Here is a 16,778-nt window from a genome sequence, read left to right as displayed (position 1 = left end):
CTTTATACAAAGAATATTATCACTCGCACATCTTAGTCTCATTCCTTATCACATCCAACTCAGAAGCAGATAAGACTTCAATGACCTTGTCCTATGTAAAACGATTTTGCCTACATTTTTATTTTATCCTCCTACAGTGTAAAGCCCCTCTACATCAGGAAGTTAATTCTAAGCTCTCTGATTGACGGACTTGGAGGTGGAGCTACAAGCTCCTTTATCATGCATTTGTTAAATGTAAGACGAAAGGGACAGACCTTACACTAAAACAAATTCAATAAATTGAAGTGGTTAATGTGTCTATAGAGTCTCTTTTAATGGTTATACATGGCATTACATTTTGGATTTTGAATTCTGCATTTATGATAAATATTTTTTTTTTTTTTTAAACTAAAAAGCTAAAATTAAATTTTGCCAAGAATAACAAGTGAAGAATGAATATGTAAATCCTGATAACTTTAAGACTCTATTTAGGGGCTAGATTAACTGTAAACATTATGTAATGTATATTGAGGAATACATTTTGCTGACTGCTTTTTAAACTCATGTGCTTTTTGTTTTTCCTATAAAAAGTTATATTTAATGGGAGTAAGCTGTTTCACATCTTGAACTTTAAAGGAACACTACAGTGTCAGGGATATAAACATGTATTCCTGACACTATAGTTTTGTAATTGTCGTTTAGACAACAGACCCCCTCTCTATACTTTAAAAAGGTGTAAAACGCACCTTTTATCTCTGAAAAAGCAGTCTTTACATTAAAAGCCTGCAGGCACATACTATACACACCAGAACAACTACATTAAACTGTAGTTCTGGTGACTATAGAGTCCCTTTAAGTTGTATTGAGCACTCTTAGAACATAGGAGAGGATATGTAACACTGGCTGTATAGTGACACATACAATTCCATTATATTGATTCAGTGTTGCAAGTGGTTGAGTTAATCTGTCAGCTCACCACAAGATAGTATTTATTGAATTAAATACTTAGTTTTATATATTTATTTATTTTTTAAACTTGTATTTCTTCCATTATTATATATATTTATTAGAACATGTATAAACACCTTTAGACTCCTCATTTCACAACTCAACTTTCAGTATTTTACTCAACTTCCTCTTGCAAAAACCAAGCAGAGATACTGCATCTACGTTTTACATCCGGACACCGCGAGTAACTGGGTTGACAAAATTGTGTCTTGCAGAAACTGTGTGTTTGTGTTAGAGGTGAAGAAGTCACCGTCAAAGTTGTTATTCAGAGGAATTACCGTTACCACATGCTACATGGACCTAGATTAACCGTTGACTCTTTAACCACTTCACTTTCAAAAACATATGATTGCCCATGGCCGTGTTTCAAAACTTTAGCCCTAGATAGTAAGTAAAAAAAAATTTAATTGCTGATCTTTGATATGTGGTCACAAAGTGGGTCAGCTTAACTGAGGACAACAGTATTCTCAGGCCTGTTTTTCATGTATTCAATAAATAAATGAAAAACTAAAATTGTGTAAATTTATATAAACACTTTTAGGTGTCCCTGAACAGCAATCTATATAAATGTAATTGTTCTGTCTCTCGAAGTTTATTTACTGATTAATACCATTTTCCAAACTTCCTAACCTTTTTCCAGTTTCTGATCTTTCTTTAATATATAGATTACTGTAGTGAAGTGGTAATTTATGTTGTTTGCTTGTTTTCTAAGCCTGCACTACCTCAATTGATCATTAGGGTACTTAAGACGGAATACTCTAATTTTAATGGGTCTCTCATGGACTTTCTATATTTCCCCCTATAAAGAGTGTCCAATGTCTATTAGTTTAGCCAGACTATTTTAATTTTCCCTTTGTACAACAAAAAATATATTTAGCAATGCCATGCTCAAGGTCAATTGCATGAACATGTTTCAGTATTCTGCAATTGCTAAGTCTATCCATGTATGTGATTATAGTTCTCCTGTCTGTCATACATGTACTGTAACGAGACACTGTGTACTGTAACAAACCATGGATGGTATTTTCTTGGTTGAATTCTTATTTTGTTGGCTCTGGTTTTAAAGTGTAAAAGGTACTCGGGAGGATTTTTAGGGGGTTTTCTGTGTAATATTTCAACATCAGGGAAGATGGAGCATATCCAGGAATCACTGATGTCCTTTTCTAAAGTGGAGTTTCCATTTTTATTAAAAATATAACTACAATAATTACCCCCCACCCCTCCCCAAAGCACCTTAAACTGATTTGTTATATTGTTTAATTATCAAGTGATTGTATTAACAGAGTTAGCAATGAGTAGATTGATTATACATTACAAGAACATTGGCCAGAAAACTATTTTGGGACACACTTTACACTGTTGTCCTTTTCAGGGCCTACCTTGTTTAACATGGGAAGGTAAATAAGTAAGACTACGCTGATCTTTTCCTCTACCTCCAAGCTGTTCCACAGCTGACTGAGAAACTGATTCTCCGCCAGCAGGGCCGGTGGCAGTGGCAGTGGTACACACAATCCATGGGGCCCCGGTGCGAGACTGATCCGTGGCCCCCCCCCTCCTTTTTCCCCTCACTCCCCTCCCGACAGACACACACACACACACATACATACATAGACACACACACACATAGACACATACAGACAGATACATACAGACATATACACACAGACACACACACATACATACAAACAGACAGGTACACATATATACATACAGACACACACATACACTTACATACAGACCAACACACACACAGACACAGACACAGACAGGCACACACACTGACACATACATACAAACAGACAGGCACACATACAAACACCTACATACAGACAGACACACACACACATACAGGCAGACATACATACAGACAGACACACAGACACATACAGGAAGACAAACACACACACAAGACACACATACATACAAAGACACATACATACATACAAACAAACAGGCAGACACATACACACAGGCAGACACATACACACAGGCAGACACAGACAGACAGACAGGTTCACACACACACAGACAGACTCACACACATACAGGCATACATACATACAGACAGGCACGCATACAGACAGACACACACACAAGACGCACATACATACAAACAGACAAGCACACACACACACATACATACATACAGGCAGACACACACACATACATACATACAGGCAGACACACACATACAGAGACACACACATACATACAGACAAACAGGCACACAGACAGACACATACACACATACATACAAATACACACAGACAAAATGTTTAAGTCACCCTCCTGTTTCCTACCTTTTAGGTGCAGGAGGGTGACTTTCCCTGGGGTCCAGTGGTGGCTCAGGTGGATGGGAGTCAGAGTTCCCACTCTGACTCCCTCTCCTTCCTCCCGCGCGGGCTGTCTGTATGCTGGGAGGAGTCACTTCCTCCTAGCTTGGGATGTCACCACAGGGGGCCCAGTCACGCTGTTAACGCGCCCAGCGCTGACCGGGCCCCCTGACAATCCATATCCATCGGGTGGCCCTGACAGCATGGGCTACCTAATGGCCCCCTAGGTTTGCCGGTTGGGCTGTGGCCGCAAAAGATGATGGCGGGTACCCGTTCGCAGGTGTACGCAGGGCGGCCGGGCCCCCTAGAGTGACAGGCCCGGTCTCAGCGGCGACCCTGCGACCGCGGTATGTACGCCAGTGGCCGGTGGTACGATTTTTGGCTACACAGGTTAAGATGCATTTTGCCGTTCCCCCATCCCCATTGTCTCTCGTAACCCCCTTTTGTGTTTCATATGAATGTCCCTTTTGCCCCTTTGTGTGTCTTATATCTTTAGAGTATCTTTCTCCCACTTTTTTTGTCTTACACCTCATTGTGTGTCTCTTACTTCCCCAGCCCCTTTGTATTTCTATTAATTCCCCACCAGCCCCTTTGTGTGTCTCTAACTTCCCCACCAGTCCCCTTGTGTGTCTCTTACATGCCCACCAGCCCCTTTGTGTGTCTCTTACTCTCCCCAACATTTGTGTGTCTCTTTCTTCCCCCAGCTCCTTTGCATATCTCTTACTTCCCCCAGCCCCTTTCTGTCTCTCTTTCTACCCCCACCAGTACCTTTGTGTGCCTCTTACTCCTCCCAGCCATTTTGTGGGGCTTTTTCTTCCCCCGAGTCATACAGACATAGGTATACAGATTCATACAGACACAAGCATTCAGAGACATACAAACACAGGCATACAGAGAAAAAGACATGCAGTGATACAGATACAGAGACATACATACACAGTCATACAATCATACAGACACATACAGAGAGATACATACACAGTCATACAGAGACATACATATACAGACATATAGTCATACAGACACAGACAGTCACACAGAGACATGCAGACACAGGCATACACAGATATATAGACATACAGAGGCATACAATCTTACAGAGACATAAAAACATATAATCATATAGAGACATTCAGACACAGTCATACAGTCATGTAGAGACATACAGGCACAGTCATACAGAGATATACAGGCACAGTCATACAGAGGAGTAAAGAAACATACATACAGTAATACATGCAGTCACAATATCATACTTATCAACTCAGGAAATCAGGTCCCTAAGGGAGCATGCTACCTTGCTCTCTGCAGTTCAACACTGGCTGTGTGCTCAGCCCCATCACTAGGCGCAAGCTGCGCTGTGTGGTACACAGGGAGCATAGCTATTATATGCTTCCTATACCCACCCCCTTCACACAGCCTCCGGCATGAACCAGAATCGGAGGCTGTAAACCACAATTTAACCTCCCTACCCCCCTAAATATAGCAAAATCTTACTTTTAATCGTGTCTACATCTGCTGGCCATGTCACTGATCTGCCTGCTTGGTTGACATAATCAAAAGGGATTTCCTGAGCCAATAACAATGATGTCCCATAGGACTGGCTAAGACCCAGCACTGCCCCAGGAAGCACCTCTAATAGCCATCTGAGGAGAAGCCAGTGGAGTTATCCCTAGGCTGTAATGTAAACAAAGCATTTTCTCAGAAAAAAAGAGTGTTTACTGCAAAAAGCCTGAAGGGAATGATTCTACTCACCAGAACAAATTCAATAAGATGTAGTTTATTAGTGTAGGTGACTATAGTGTCCCTTTAATATCAGGTTTACATGGCACCAACATATTCATATTCATTATATTCGTTACAATTTTGTTTTAAAAGAGAATTTAACAACAATTTGACAAACTATTATAAATATTACAAGAGGTTACTGAGGACCCTGCTTGAATAAGCTTACCACCTCATGAATGTTCTAAAATTGTTATTTCCTCTTCTAGGCTATTTCTATTAACCTGCCAGCGGTGTTGCAATATATCGGATGCCATTTAATATAAAAATCAACAAGTAAGTAAAAACAAGTAAACTGCATGCTCATTTGGGCAGGGCCCTCTTTATTTACTGTTCCTGCACGTTAAACATGTTTTGTTAGAATTATTGTCTTGTTTATCTACTGTACACCACTGTGGAATTTGTTGGCGCTCCATAAATAATTGTAAGTGTAAGTAAAATCTACAAGTAAAATATCTATAAACTGACATAACAATAGTTTTTATAAATCCATGAAAAAAGTGTACAAACAAATATGCTGTTTTAACAAACGGAAATTCTAGCCCTCTGTCCTTTGTTCAAATACATTACACCTATTTAGTTTTGCTAGGGAAGGAGTTAAAGAACAAATACTAAAGTCTTTGTGCAGTCTTAGCTGTAATGATCACAGTATATTAAAATGGTACAGCGTGCCAGATAAGAGATACAGCAAAATGGAATCCTTGCTGTTTTTGCATTTTAGGAGCAATGTCTGGGGGAGGAGGGGTGTTCCGAGTGACTGTGATAGATGAGAGTTATGCACAGACCGAGTATTGGTATTAGTATCATTAATAAAACATTGAAAGTCCTGTCACAATCGAGATAAAATTCAGTTGCTTATATTTACTGGCTATGGGACCAGACGACTGTATATATAAACCCCAATTGTATATTTTTCTTTCATCATTTTCCTGTAGTCTTGTAATCTGTACCTATAAAGGACACCTCCTCATTTTGAACAAGTTGTTGGAGCTAAACATATTTAGGTCTATGAAAATACTTTTTTTAGTTCCTTGTTTCTATCCTAAATTGAAAAATTGATTATTTAGCCACAAAAACAGAAACCTGGCCTTGGTTGTTACATATATCTGGGAAAGCCATTAGTGCCTGCACCCTCTAGTGGTTTACTAGCGAACTACAAATCTAAAGGATAAAGATTTGAAAAGGAGAAATAGAATGTAAAATATGGCACACACAAATAAATGGCAGCATTTACAAGAAATAAATGGTTTTTGCTTCCAACATTTGACGGCACACCCTGTGAAATATTTTGGTAAACTTATTTCAAGATGCCTCATTTGGCAATCAGATTGAAAATTCAGCCAGTAAGAGAAAGCACGTTTTTACAAGTAAGCGCCCAAATGGTAATTTTTTTTCTTGAATGTGTAAGATAAGAAAACAAAACAAAAACAAAATAAATAAATAAATACAAATAACTAATTTTTCTTCCTTACTTTTCCATGTGCAAACCAACCTTAAAGGGTTACTCTGAGCATCATAACCACTGCGGCCCACTATAGTATTTATGATGCAAAGAGTATCTTGGGGCTCTTCCCTGGAACAAAGGCAGGATGCCGAGCTACAATGAATGATGGCTGAGTCATACGTGGCTTCTGCAGAAGCCTGTCCTGCCGTTTATTCATTCCATACCTTCCAACATTAGGTGGCCAATATGCATCACCGGCGATGTTCTAAATGGGTAGGCCCATCTAAAAAGTAGACAGGCCCACCCACTGAAGGGACATGTCAGCCTGGCATGCTTGACATCCTCCAGATTGGACCCAAACATAGAGGACCATGCGGAGAGTGCTGCTGAAGCGCTCTCTGCATGAGCCTAGTGCCTGCTGCACAGCACTGAAATGAAGCACTCACTCTATGCTGCTCAAGAACTGTTCCCTGGGTCTAAATCGGGATGATGGGGGAGGACTCTACAATAGGTTATTAAAGTGCCAGTTTCAAAAGAAATCAGCACTTTTATAACTAGGGGCAGAATCACAGCTGGGGATTTTTTATTCTGCTTCCATCAGCTTGACAGAGCTAGTTATTGCCTGCCACAGATGGATAGTCTGTGCCTGGGATAAAGGGGAGGGCATGCAAAGGCAAGATGGTCTTCAGCTTTTGCAAGCTGTTTTATGTATATACCCCCAAAGAAAACATGCAGGAAAAAAGTCAGAAATTCAGTGTTCTGAAACCACTATTACTTCTTCATTCCCCCAACATCAGAATCCCATGAAGCAGGGTGCAGATGGGCAGGATAAAAAGGGGAAGGCCTATCTGGAAAGGGGGGTCCACCCAAAGGATTAGCAGGTCAGCCTGGGCCAGGCCGGACACCAGGAAACCAAGTCGCAACAGCAGGACAAGACCCTAAAATCGTGACCTTCCCACCAAAATCAGGATGCCGCGTAATTTGGAGACATGTAATTTGTACTCATTATGTTAGATGCGAGCATATAGAAGAACTTGCATTAGCAAGTCACACGCAGACACATTTATTATTAGACCAGCTGAATATATGACTAAGGTAGAAGATTCAAGAGGTAGGAACAAAACAAATTGCATGCCTTGGACACACGTCTTCCCTTACATACAAACACATACACTTCCTCATTTACACATACACAGAGCTGGATTCCCTTTATACATACACTACATCTTCTAAACACACATACTACATGCCCTTCAAACATACATATAATTATCTAAAAACACATTACAGCCCCTATACAAACACACACATATATACTCGCTACACCACCTATGCCCACAATACATGCCGGCCAGTGGGACAGCAATGACAACAGTTCTAAGTGCCCGAGAGATGGTGGTGGAATGGCAGGCAGCCCGGTGGGATCTGTGGGCAGATACAGGGGCCCAGACATTAAGCTCCATAAGGGGCACAAACTTGCTGATGATTACTGGTTGTAATGCTATTTTCTTAAGCCTAATGACCAGCTCACATCATTTACCGACTTGCATCATGTGAAGATCATTCTAGCAGTGAAGTACTGATGCAACATATTGCATTTTTGTTAAATAAATCATGCCACTGTCTAATATGCCATGTGTTGTTGTTCATCTGAGGCTGTATTTACCCAATTTTAAGACCTGCGAAGGAACAGAGGATTGTTAATATGTCCTGATTTGTAAAACCAAATAATTCAAAGAGGGTGTACTTTCTTTTTCCCATGACTAGTAATTTTCTAACAAATAACATAAAGGGATGCACATGGGATCTCCTTCCCTGTTCCCAGTAGTGAGATAATTGGTTCTCTATATTAACATTTCATTATTTATTACAGTAAATTTGATAAATATTTAAGCTTAATTTTCATGGAGTATTGTGCCTACACTATCATTAAGATTCAGGCGATACTTTCAGGACAAGATGTCCTAAAACGTTCAAGTCATTAAATTGTACAAGAATAGATGAGCTGAGAAACGTTTATTGAAAAAATATTACAGAATGTTACTCATGATAAAAACCCACATTAATAATATATCAAAAAGATATTAAAAGCACTCAATCCATCAAGAGCAATATGTGATGCAGGATCTAATAACTGTCTGAAATCATATTGAATAAGAAACTGTACATTGTCCTTTGGCGTTGTCCTTTGCAAGGATAAATAAAAGTTTGGTTAGTCTGACTCAATCTGGCACCAGTCACACAAGCGGTCTCTCTATGATGTCCCCGTCCCCAATTTCTAGGGAACCAGAAATTTAAAAAAATAAATAAATACATTTGTACAATGTGTCCCTTTTGCTTGTGTCAGGACCACCCCCAACGGCTCACTCACGGCCGTCTGCATATGCGATCATGTGATGCACGCCATGTCTCCTGGGAAACACCAGATGTCAGGGGACATGCGCACAGTATACAAGCCACAGAACAGGCCAGTGGGCGCAACTACAGTGAAAGGCATCCTTTTCAATGTCCCCATGGCAACCTAAGCCTTGCACAGTATGGAGGCAGAATGGTGGCGCGCTGCAGGGGCGTTGCCAAGATTTGGCACCCTATTTAAACACAGAACAGCTGAACTTTCATTGCTTAGTTGTTCTGTGCTGTTTGCTTAGGACATTTGGCTCAATTATATTTTTTCTGTTTAATATGGCTGACAACCTGATCCTGGATATTGACCCTTGGTCTGTTTATTCGCTCCTGAACCTTGCTGCCTGGATTTGACCTTGCTTTTGGATTTACCCTGTTTGTATTGTTTGCTGTGGATTTATTATCGATAGCATCTTAGGATGGTTAAAACTGCATTAGCAATGATGACATGTATGCATCTAGCCATGCAATTTGCCAATCCAATGGTTCTTTTTGTGAACTAGTCTGCAGACATTTTGAAGAACGACCTAAATTTAAAAAAAAAAAAAAAAAAGAAGACGAGGTTACCATTGTTATCCATAAATTACAATATTCATTACAGATGTGCTCCTTCTCTTGTCCAGGAACGACAAAGAGAATAAACAATATTTTCGCCACCTTCTTCTGGTAGGGAAATGCATCGCAAGTTTTGTTATCTAGGCCATATTCCTAATGTCAGAAACCTTACTCTGGAGGCAAAATAAAAAAACACACTTTGGACTGGATTACATAAGAAATGTATGGATACTTAATCAGATTAAAAATGATGTCACAATTTTACTCTAGCTCAGCTCTTACATATCCCAGATCTTAATTTCCTTGAGGAAGTGAGGAAAAACAGACATTTCTCTCTTACACAATAAAGGCTTGGAAACTAGCTAAACTCAGTCTAAACTTCAATAGCAATACTCCGTATCCATTCCTTTTTACTATACAACCCCAAAATTCAAAGGGGGGGCAACGGCTGGAAATTTGGTAACCAAACTTCTGTTAAAGACTGTTTAGACTGGAACAGTAGATGAATCCTTAGCTTTATCCAACTGAAGAAAAAATTCTCCACAATTTATATTCCATTTTTTTTTTATTCACTCTACCGTATCCCACTTACAAGAATGGGTTTAGTCCTTCCCCAAAGATCACTCACGCATCAAAGATTATAAATTCCCATTCAATTGGTAATATTTACGGAATTCTCCATTCTATACATAATCTCAGCTAGGAGGGCTAACCCCATCCAGATGGAATTTACACCTTCCTGACCTAGAGGTGTCTAATACTATATCTGCCAAGCTGAAATTAAATTAGATGTCGGACATTATTTAATGTCTCTATTACATATCCAGCATACAATCACTTCAGAAGCGGCCATGTTTGGCACATTGCCAGTATGACCTAAATCCAATGTAAATTTCATTTGCACACTACCGTAGCAGGAAATCAAACTCGTGTAAATGAAACCACCAAGATAACACCTAATTTTCCTTGCTTTACTATAAATAGTCCCATGACTTTCCTACAGACTAGTGCCCTGTTGCACTTATTCACTTCAAACGCTGTGTGGATTGAAACATTGCCCTCAATTTCAGGGTTATTCACTAGATTGAGAATTCAAAGTGAATTTCAAATGTTAGGCCAAAGTAACTGAACTGGAAGCACAGATGACTTTGAGATTTTTTTTGGCAATTTTTTGTCTTAAATTTGAAATTCACTTGGAATGCTCGCTTTAGTGAAAAACCCTTTACCCTATAAATTGGAAAGCTGATCACTGGAAACAACCTATTTTTTGATTTGGTGTTCTGTTATTTGCATGACTAGGGCTACTTTTCACCCTCCATTTGACAAATGTTTGCTATTCGTAAGTGTACCCTGGCTATACATTGTATTTCACACTATAACTGGTAGTCACACTGATCCTATCCACAACCACACTATTACTGGACAACCTCACAAGTGTTTCAAATTACACAATGTTTTTGAGTATATTTTTCTCCTCAAATATGTATGGGAGAATGTTGTTTCCCCCGTGTCGGAGGTATATATGCTGCCCTATGCTTGCAAGGACTGTTATTACTTTGTTTACTTATTAGCCTTCTACTTAAAATATCAAACAAAATCTGACGCAAATAAATTTAAAACAACTTGCGTTGGCAACCATTTACCCTGAAATTTCATCATGGTTAAATAAATATTGAGCAGATCCTGTGCTTGCTTTGCATCAGGCTATTTGACACTGGTTCATAACCATGTTAATTCATTATCATATTTATTAAAATTTACCAGAGCAGTCCTATTAGAATATACATCACAGGATCAGGGCTTGCTTTGTTTATATGAGCTATAAATCCATAGATACATTTGTAACATAAAAATAGCCTATGCTGTCAAATGTCTAATAAAAGACTTATGGATTTGGCTTCCCAGACGTTCCAACCAGTAAAAATCTTTGTTTCTGGGATTGTGAGTGATAAGGGGCTGAAACTTAAAGGGTCAGCAATCACTCGTTTATCATATTTTACCTTATTATTATTATTATTGCCATTTATATAGCGCCAACAGATTCCGTAGCGCTTTACAATATTATGAGAGGGGATTTAACTATAAATAGGACAATTACAAATAAACTTATGGGAACAAAAGGTTGAAGAGGACCCTGCTCAATTGAGCTTACATTCTATAGGAGGTGGGGTGTAAAACACATTAGGACAGGAATTTGCAGTCAAATAAGGTGGGCTGCCCTTTAGGAGAGGGCAAGAGACAGGTATGTGAGGTAGGGGTTAGTCTTGGAGGCCATAAGCTTTCCTAAAGAGATGGGTTTTAAGGCACTTCTTAAAAGATGCAAGACTAGAGGAGAGTCTGATGGCGGTAGGCAGGCTATTCCATAGAAAGGGAAACGCCCGCGAGAAGTCCTGGAAGCGTGAGTTGGCCGTATGGGTGCGGACAACGGACAGGAGGTGGTCACGGGCAGAGCGGAGAGACCGATAAGGGACATACCTATGGATCTGTGAGGAGATATAAGAGGGGCTAGAGTTGTTCAGTGCTTTATAGGTGTGAGTTAGTACCTTGAATTGACTCCTATAGCATACAGGAAGCCAATGTAAGGACTGGCAGAGGGGTGAGGTGTGAGAGAAACCTTATACTCCCTTTTACTCCTAAGCTCACTATCAGTGGCATACACACAATCCATGAGGCCCCGGTGCGCAACTGATTTGCGCCAAGTACAAATTGAAATTGAAATGAGTATGGATGTATATATGTATATATATATATATATATATATTTACAGTAGAACCAAATAGTGATAGAAATAACTTAGATATACTTAAAAAGTCCCAGAGGAATAAAACAATGGTATTTTTTCTAAGGGCCTTTGAGGAGGAGATGCTTTTGTGTAGGATGTTTTGGCCCGTTCTGGCATACTCACACATACAGTTATTCTCATATGTTGAATTTTTAAGGGGCTTTTTGGTTCTTTTACCCGCACGAACAGTTACCTTGTTAGGCTCCTTTTTTGCATACAAGTTTACACGTATTTCTAATTTATGTGAACACAAGTATTCTTTCGGTTCTAGGAGTCACACAAAAACCCAGTTTGCTTAGGGTGCTCGTGCAAATCTTCCCAATTACTTTTAAGCGTTATGAATGACACATAGTTATGCGAATGAGTATTTGGTTATATGGAATTCTAATGGTTGGTAGTAGGATCCCCCTACGGGTGTAACTTGGTATTGCAGTTAAAATTTTATTTTCTTACTCTTTACCCTAGAGAAGTTTAAGTCATACTATAAACTAATGGGGTTCACCTGTTATTAAATTAAACATATATATGTTTGCATGTTTTATTCTTAGATTCAGATGGGTACAATTGAATCTGCATATATTGTTTCTATCTTTGGATGTCCAGCAAAGTTGTCATTTCTAGATTGGTCACAATTTAGTTCATAATTATACCATAATCCTACACTCTTCCCTCTTGTTAATGCTCATGTTTCACTTGTTTAGGTGACACACTTTGTCCAACCTTTTCCTGTCAAGGTACTCATCATTCCTGGCAGCATTTACCATTTTTACCTCGTATCCAACAGTAGGGTAGGTTACCTTAAATTATTTGTGCCCACGATCTGGCCCACACAGATTCCTACATTCTCAGATACTATTCTACATTTTCTCAATTTTAGGTTACTGTACCCTATTACTACTATCCCTACTCTAGTCCTATTAAACCTACATTCAGCCTTTACAGTCTCAGGTACGACGATTTACTTTTCGGTCTACGTAGTTGTTCCCTATTAGTATAAGTTACTGGCTGTTTGGGATCTAGGTGTCGAACAGTGTATGTTTTCCCGGCCTTTATGCCATAGGCTAGTGGTCCTGCGAGGCCAACACCCATTCTCATACTCTGAGGTATATGCCCATCAGTCCAATGCATAGTTATTCGCCTCGCATAGTTTCATAGAGAGGGCCTCACCTGTCACTCCCATACTACCTTCTGCTTTTATTGTCTTCGTGAGGCCGACACCCCACCACAACGTTCGGTGGCCTCAACAATCCCCTCGGGCCATCGCATAGTTAGAGCCTCTCAAGCCACTTGGCAACTAGCAGGGCCTCACCTGTCACTTTTAGTGGAATTGTTTTGCTACTTGGCAATAGCTAGTCTGTCAGTACCAATTGGGTTTCACACTAAATGGTACTTTTATATTTCAGTATGTCCCAGGCTCCTGATGTCCCAGAAGAACTGTCCCTTCCCAGCACCCCTGCAAGGTCTGGTACTCCTTTCCGCGGAGTAGATGCAGCTAATCCATCATTACTCAGATCGTGGACTATACCACGTATTGCTGCTGAACTCCGCAGGAGGAATATTCCATTCCCGGCTACTGCCAGGAAAGCAGAGTTGTTTAAGCTTCTGAATGTCAACACCGACAACTCTGATGCTGGGGAGTGGCCTAGTGGATCCCAGCCGCCTGATGTTCATGCCATGATGGCATCATTGCTATCATCTATTGGACTTATTAATAATAGGATGGAGCAGTTGGAATCATGACAAACTAATCTTATTGATTTTTTGATTGGGTAACTAAAATAATAGATTAGGGTGGTGCAGTATACATAACTTACCTAGATTTCAGTAAGGCTTTTGACACTGTTGCACATAGAAGGCTTATCAATAAACTGCAATCTTTAAGTTTGGATTCAAATATTGTTGAATAGGTAAGGCAGTGGCTTAGTGATAGACAACAGAGGGTTGTAGTCAATGGAGTATATTCGAAGCATGGTCTTGTCACCAGTGGGGTAACTCAGGGATCTGTACTTGGACCCATTCTGCTTAATATTTTTATTAGTGATATTGCAGAAGGTCTTGATGGTAAGGTATGTATTTTTGCTGATGATACTAAGATATGTAACAGGGTTGATTTTGCAGGAGGGACGAGCCAAATGGAAAATGATTTAGATAAACGAGAAAAATGGTCAGAGCTGTGGCAACTGACATTTAATGTGGATAAGTGCAAGATAATGCATCTTGGAAGTCAAAACCCAAGGGCAGAGTACTGGAGACCGTATCTCCAGAAGGATATTGATACTCTGGAGAGAGTTCAGAGAAGGGTTACTAAACTGGTACATGGATTACAGGATAATACTTACCAGGAAAGTTTAAAGGATCTTAACATGTATAGCTTGGAGGAAAGACGAGACAGGGGGGATATGATAGAAACATAAATGGAATCAACACCATAAAGGAGGAGACTATATTTAAAAGAAGAAAAACTACCACAACAAGAGGACATAGTCTTAGAGGGGCAAAGGTTTAAAAATAATATTATGAAGTATTACTTTACTGAGAGGGTAGTGGATGCATGGAATAGCCTTCCAGCTGAAGTGGTAGAGGTTAACACAATGAAGGAGTTTAAGCATGCGTGAGATAGGCATAAGGCTATGCTATCTATAAGATAAGGCCAGGGACTAATGAAAGTATTTAGAAAATTTTGCAGACTAGATGGGCCAAATGGTTCTTATCTGCTGTCACATTCTGTTACTATAAGTTTAGATGTATATATATATAAACCGAAAATCTAAGAGCACTCAATGAATTTTCCAAAAAAGTTAATTCTATTATATCAAAATAAAAATATAAAAGTTTCGACTCGCAGGTCTTTATTAAGATAAAACATTTGTTCTTATGTTCCTTCTCTAAGTTGTATAATGAAATCTGCAATAAAGCACAATTATTATATACTATTTCACTAATTGTTCTTTGTGTCCCATTCTTTCCCCTTTTGGAAAATCTGACTGCTCGTAAATATACCAGAATGTAATGAATCACACTTGTTTTACCTTTGACCCATTTTTTTGTTGTAAAACACAACATTTCTAGAGTTTTAGCTTCAGTTAATGCAAAATTTATTCTGATTTGAATATATCTTAATTTCCAACATACCACGCCAAATTTTGTTTTCCGTCCACTTAACCTTTTCCTCTCTTTTGGTCTCCACAAAGTTGCAGATAGTTCCAATAGCCCAACCATTCCATCACCTGAGATTGATTCTTCTAGATCTGTAGCTTCTGTGTCCTCCTATCAGGAAAGAAAGAAAAATATTTTCAGAATATATCACTTTATTTGTCTGAACAAATACATGCCCATGTAGAATTTTGCAGTGTGTCTCAGTGAAGTGCAGTCTTTCAACATTTTTATTGTGATAGCACATTTTGGGAGCATTTTGTCTTCAAAGAGAAGGCTTGCTATATTAATATACTGTTTATAGAAACCAGACCATATTGATAGGTTTTCTGGCCAAGCATTGTTTCTCCAGTGAATTCTCTTATGAAATACGGTTTTAATATACTACGCGATATTATCTGCATTGTGCTACTCTGTCTAGATCATTGTCAGTAGAAACTTGACTGCCATGAAGTTTGGCAGTATTTAAACATTCACTTTAATAGATATTTGTTAAATTACACTCAACTTTCAGATTTGGGTTGCAATTTATTCAGTTTAGACATATTAAAAAAATGGCAATGTTTCCAACATACCAAGAAAAGTTTATATTTTCTTCCACCTAATCTTTTCCTTTCTCGTGGTCCCAGTATAGTTGCAGATAGCTCCAGCAATCCCATTCCATCATCTGAGATTGATTCTTCTACATCTTTATCGTCGGTATTCTCCTGATAGAGGTAAAAAAGAAGAGAAACGGTTCTGTAATTAAACAAACATTCTACCCATCTTCAAGATGCTACAAAAGCAATTTATTTGGAAGTGAAATTGATCCTGCAACCAACATTATTTAATTTGTGAAGCTAATTTTCCAAGGCAGTGGTTCAAAACCTTTTGTTGCTTGTGTACCCCTTGGCAGTCCATTTCTACAAATTCTACCCCTCATAATTAATAGCCACATGTTTGTAATTAATATAGTTGATGTTATTTCAAATGTATATGTTTTTCTCTGTCCCACCTGACCTTTTTCTCCACCCTAAGATCTCCCTGCTTCTCCTCTACCCCAGGCTCTCCCTGCTCTTCCTCTGCCCCAGGCATATTAGTATACAGTTGTGCTTAAAAGTGTGCATACCCTTGGAGAATTGGTAATACATGTATCAATTTTGTAAAGAAAACATGACTGAGCAGGCAAAACACATTTCTTGCATTTATTATGGGATTCATAATCAACTGTAGGTTATAACAGAATGGCCAGTGGCGTACACATGACCCATGGGGCCCCGGTGCGAAAATTGATCCGTGGGCCCCCCCCAACCCCCCGCGCTTACTCTGGCGGACCGGGGCCGCAACACATTGCGGC

The 16,778-nt window shown here is 39.3% G+C and overlaps 1 protein-coding gene across 2 annotated transcripts in view; it reads right to left on the bottom strand.

Moving 5' to 3' along the window:
* Window positions 1-16,778, bottom strand: part of RASSF5 (Ras association domain family member 5) — a 103,833-nt gene that overhangs the window by 41,520 nt on the left and 45,535 nt on the right. The window contains exons 3-4 of one of the 2 annotated variants that reach the window (XM_063451080.1): window positions 16,018-16,149; window positions 15,422-15,556 (exon numbers count right to left, since the gene is read on the bottom strand). In XM_063451080.1, coding sequence (XP_063307150.1) covers window positions 15,422-15,556; window positions 16,018-16,149 — 267 coding nt within the window. The remainder of the gene's footprint in view (window positions 1-15,421; window positions 15,557-16,017; window positions 16,150-16,778) is intronic. The other variant, XM_063451088.1, reaches the window with a different exon arrangement.

Source organism: Pelobates fuscus, chromosome 1, assembly GCF_036172605.1.
Source record: "Pelobates fuscus isolate aPelFus1 chromosome 1, aPelFus1.pri, whole genome shotgun sequence".
NCBI lineage: Eukaryota > Metazoa > Chordata > Amphibia > Anura > Pelobatidae > Pelobates > Pelobates fuscus.
This window is presented reverse-complemented; position numbering and strand designations above follow the sequence as displayed.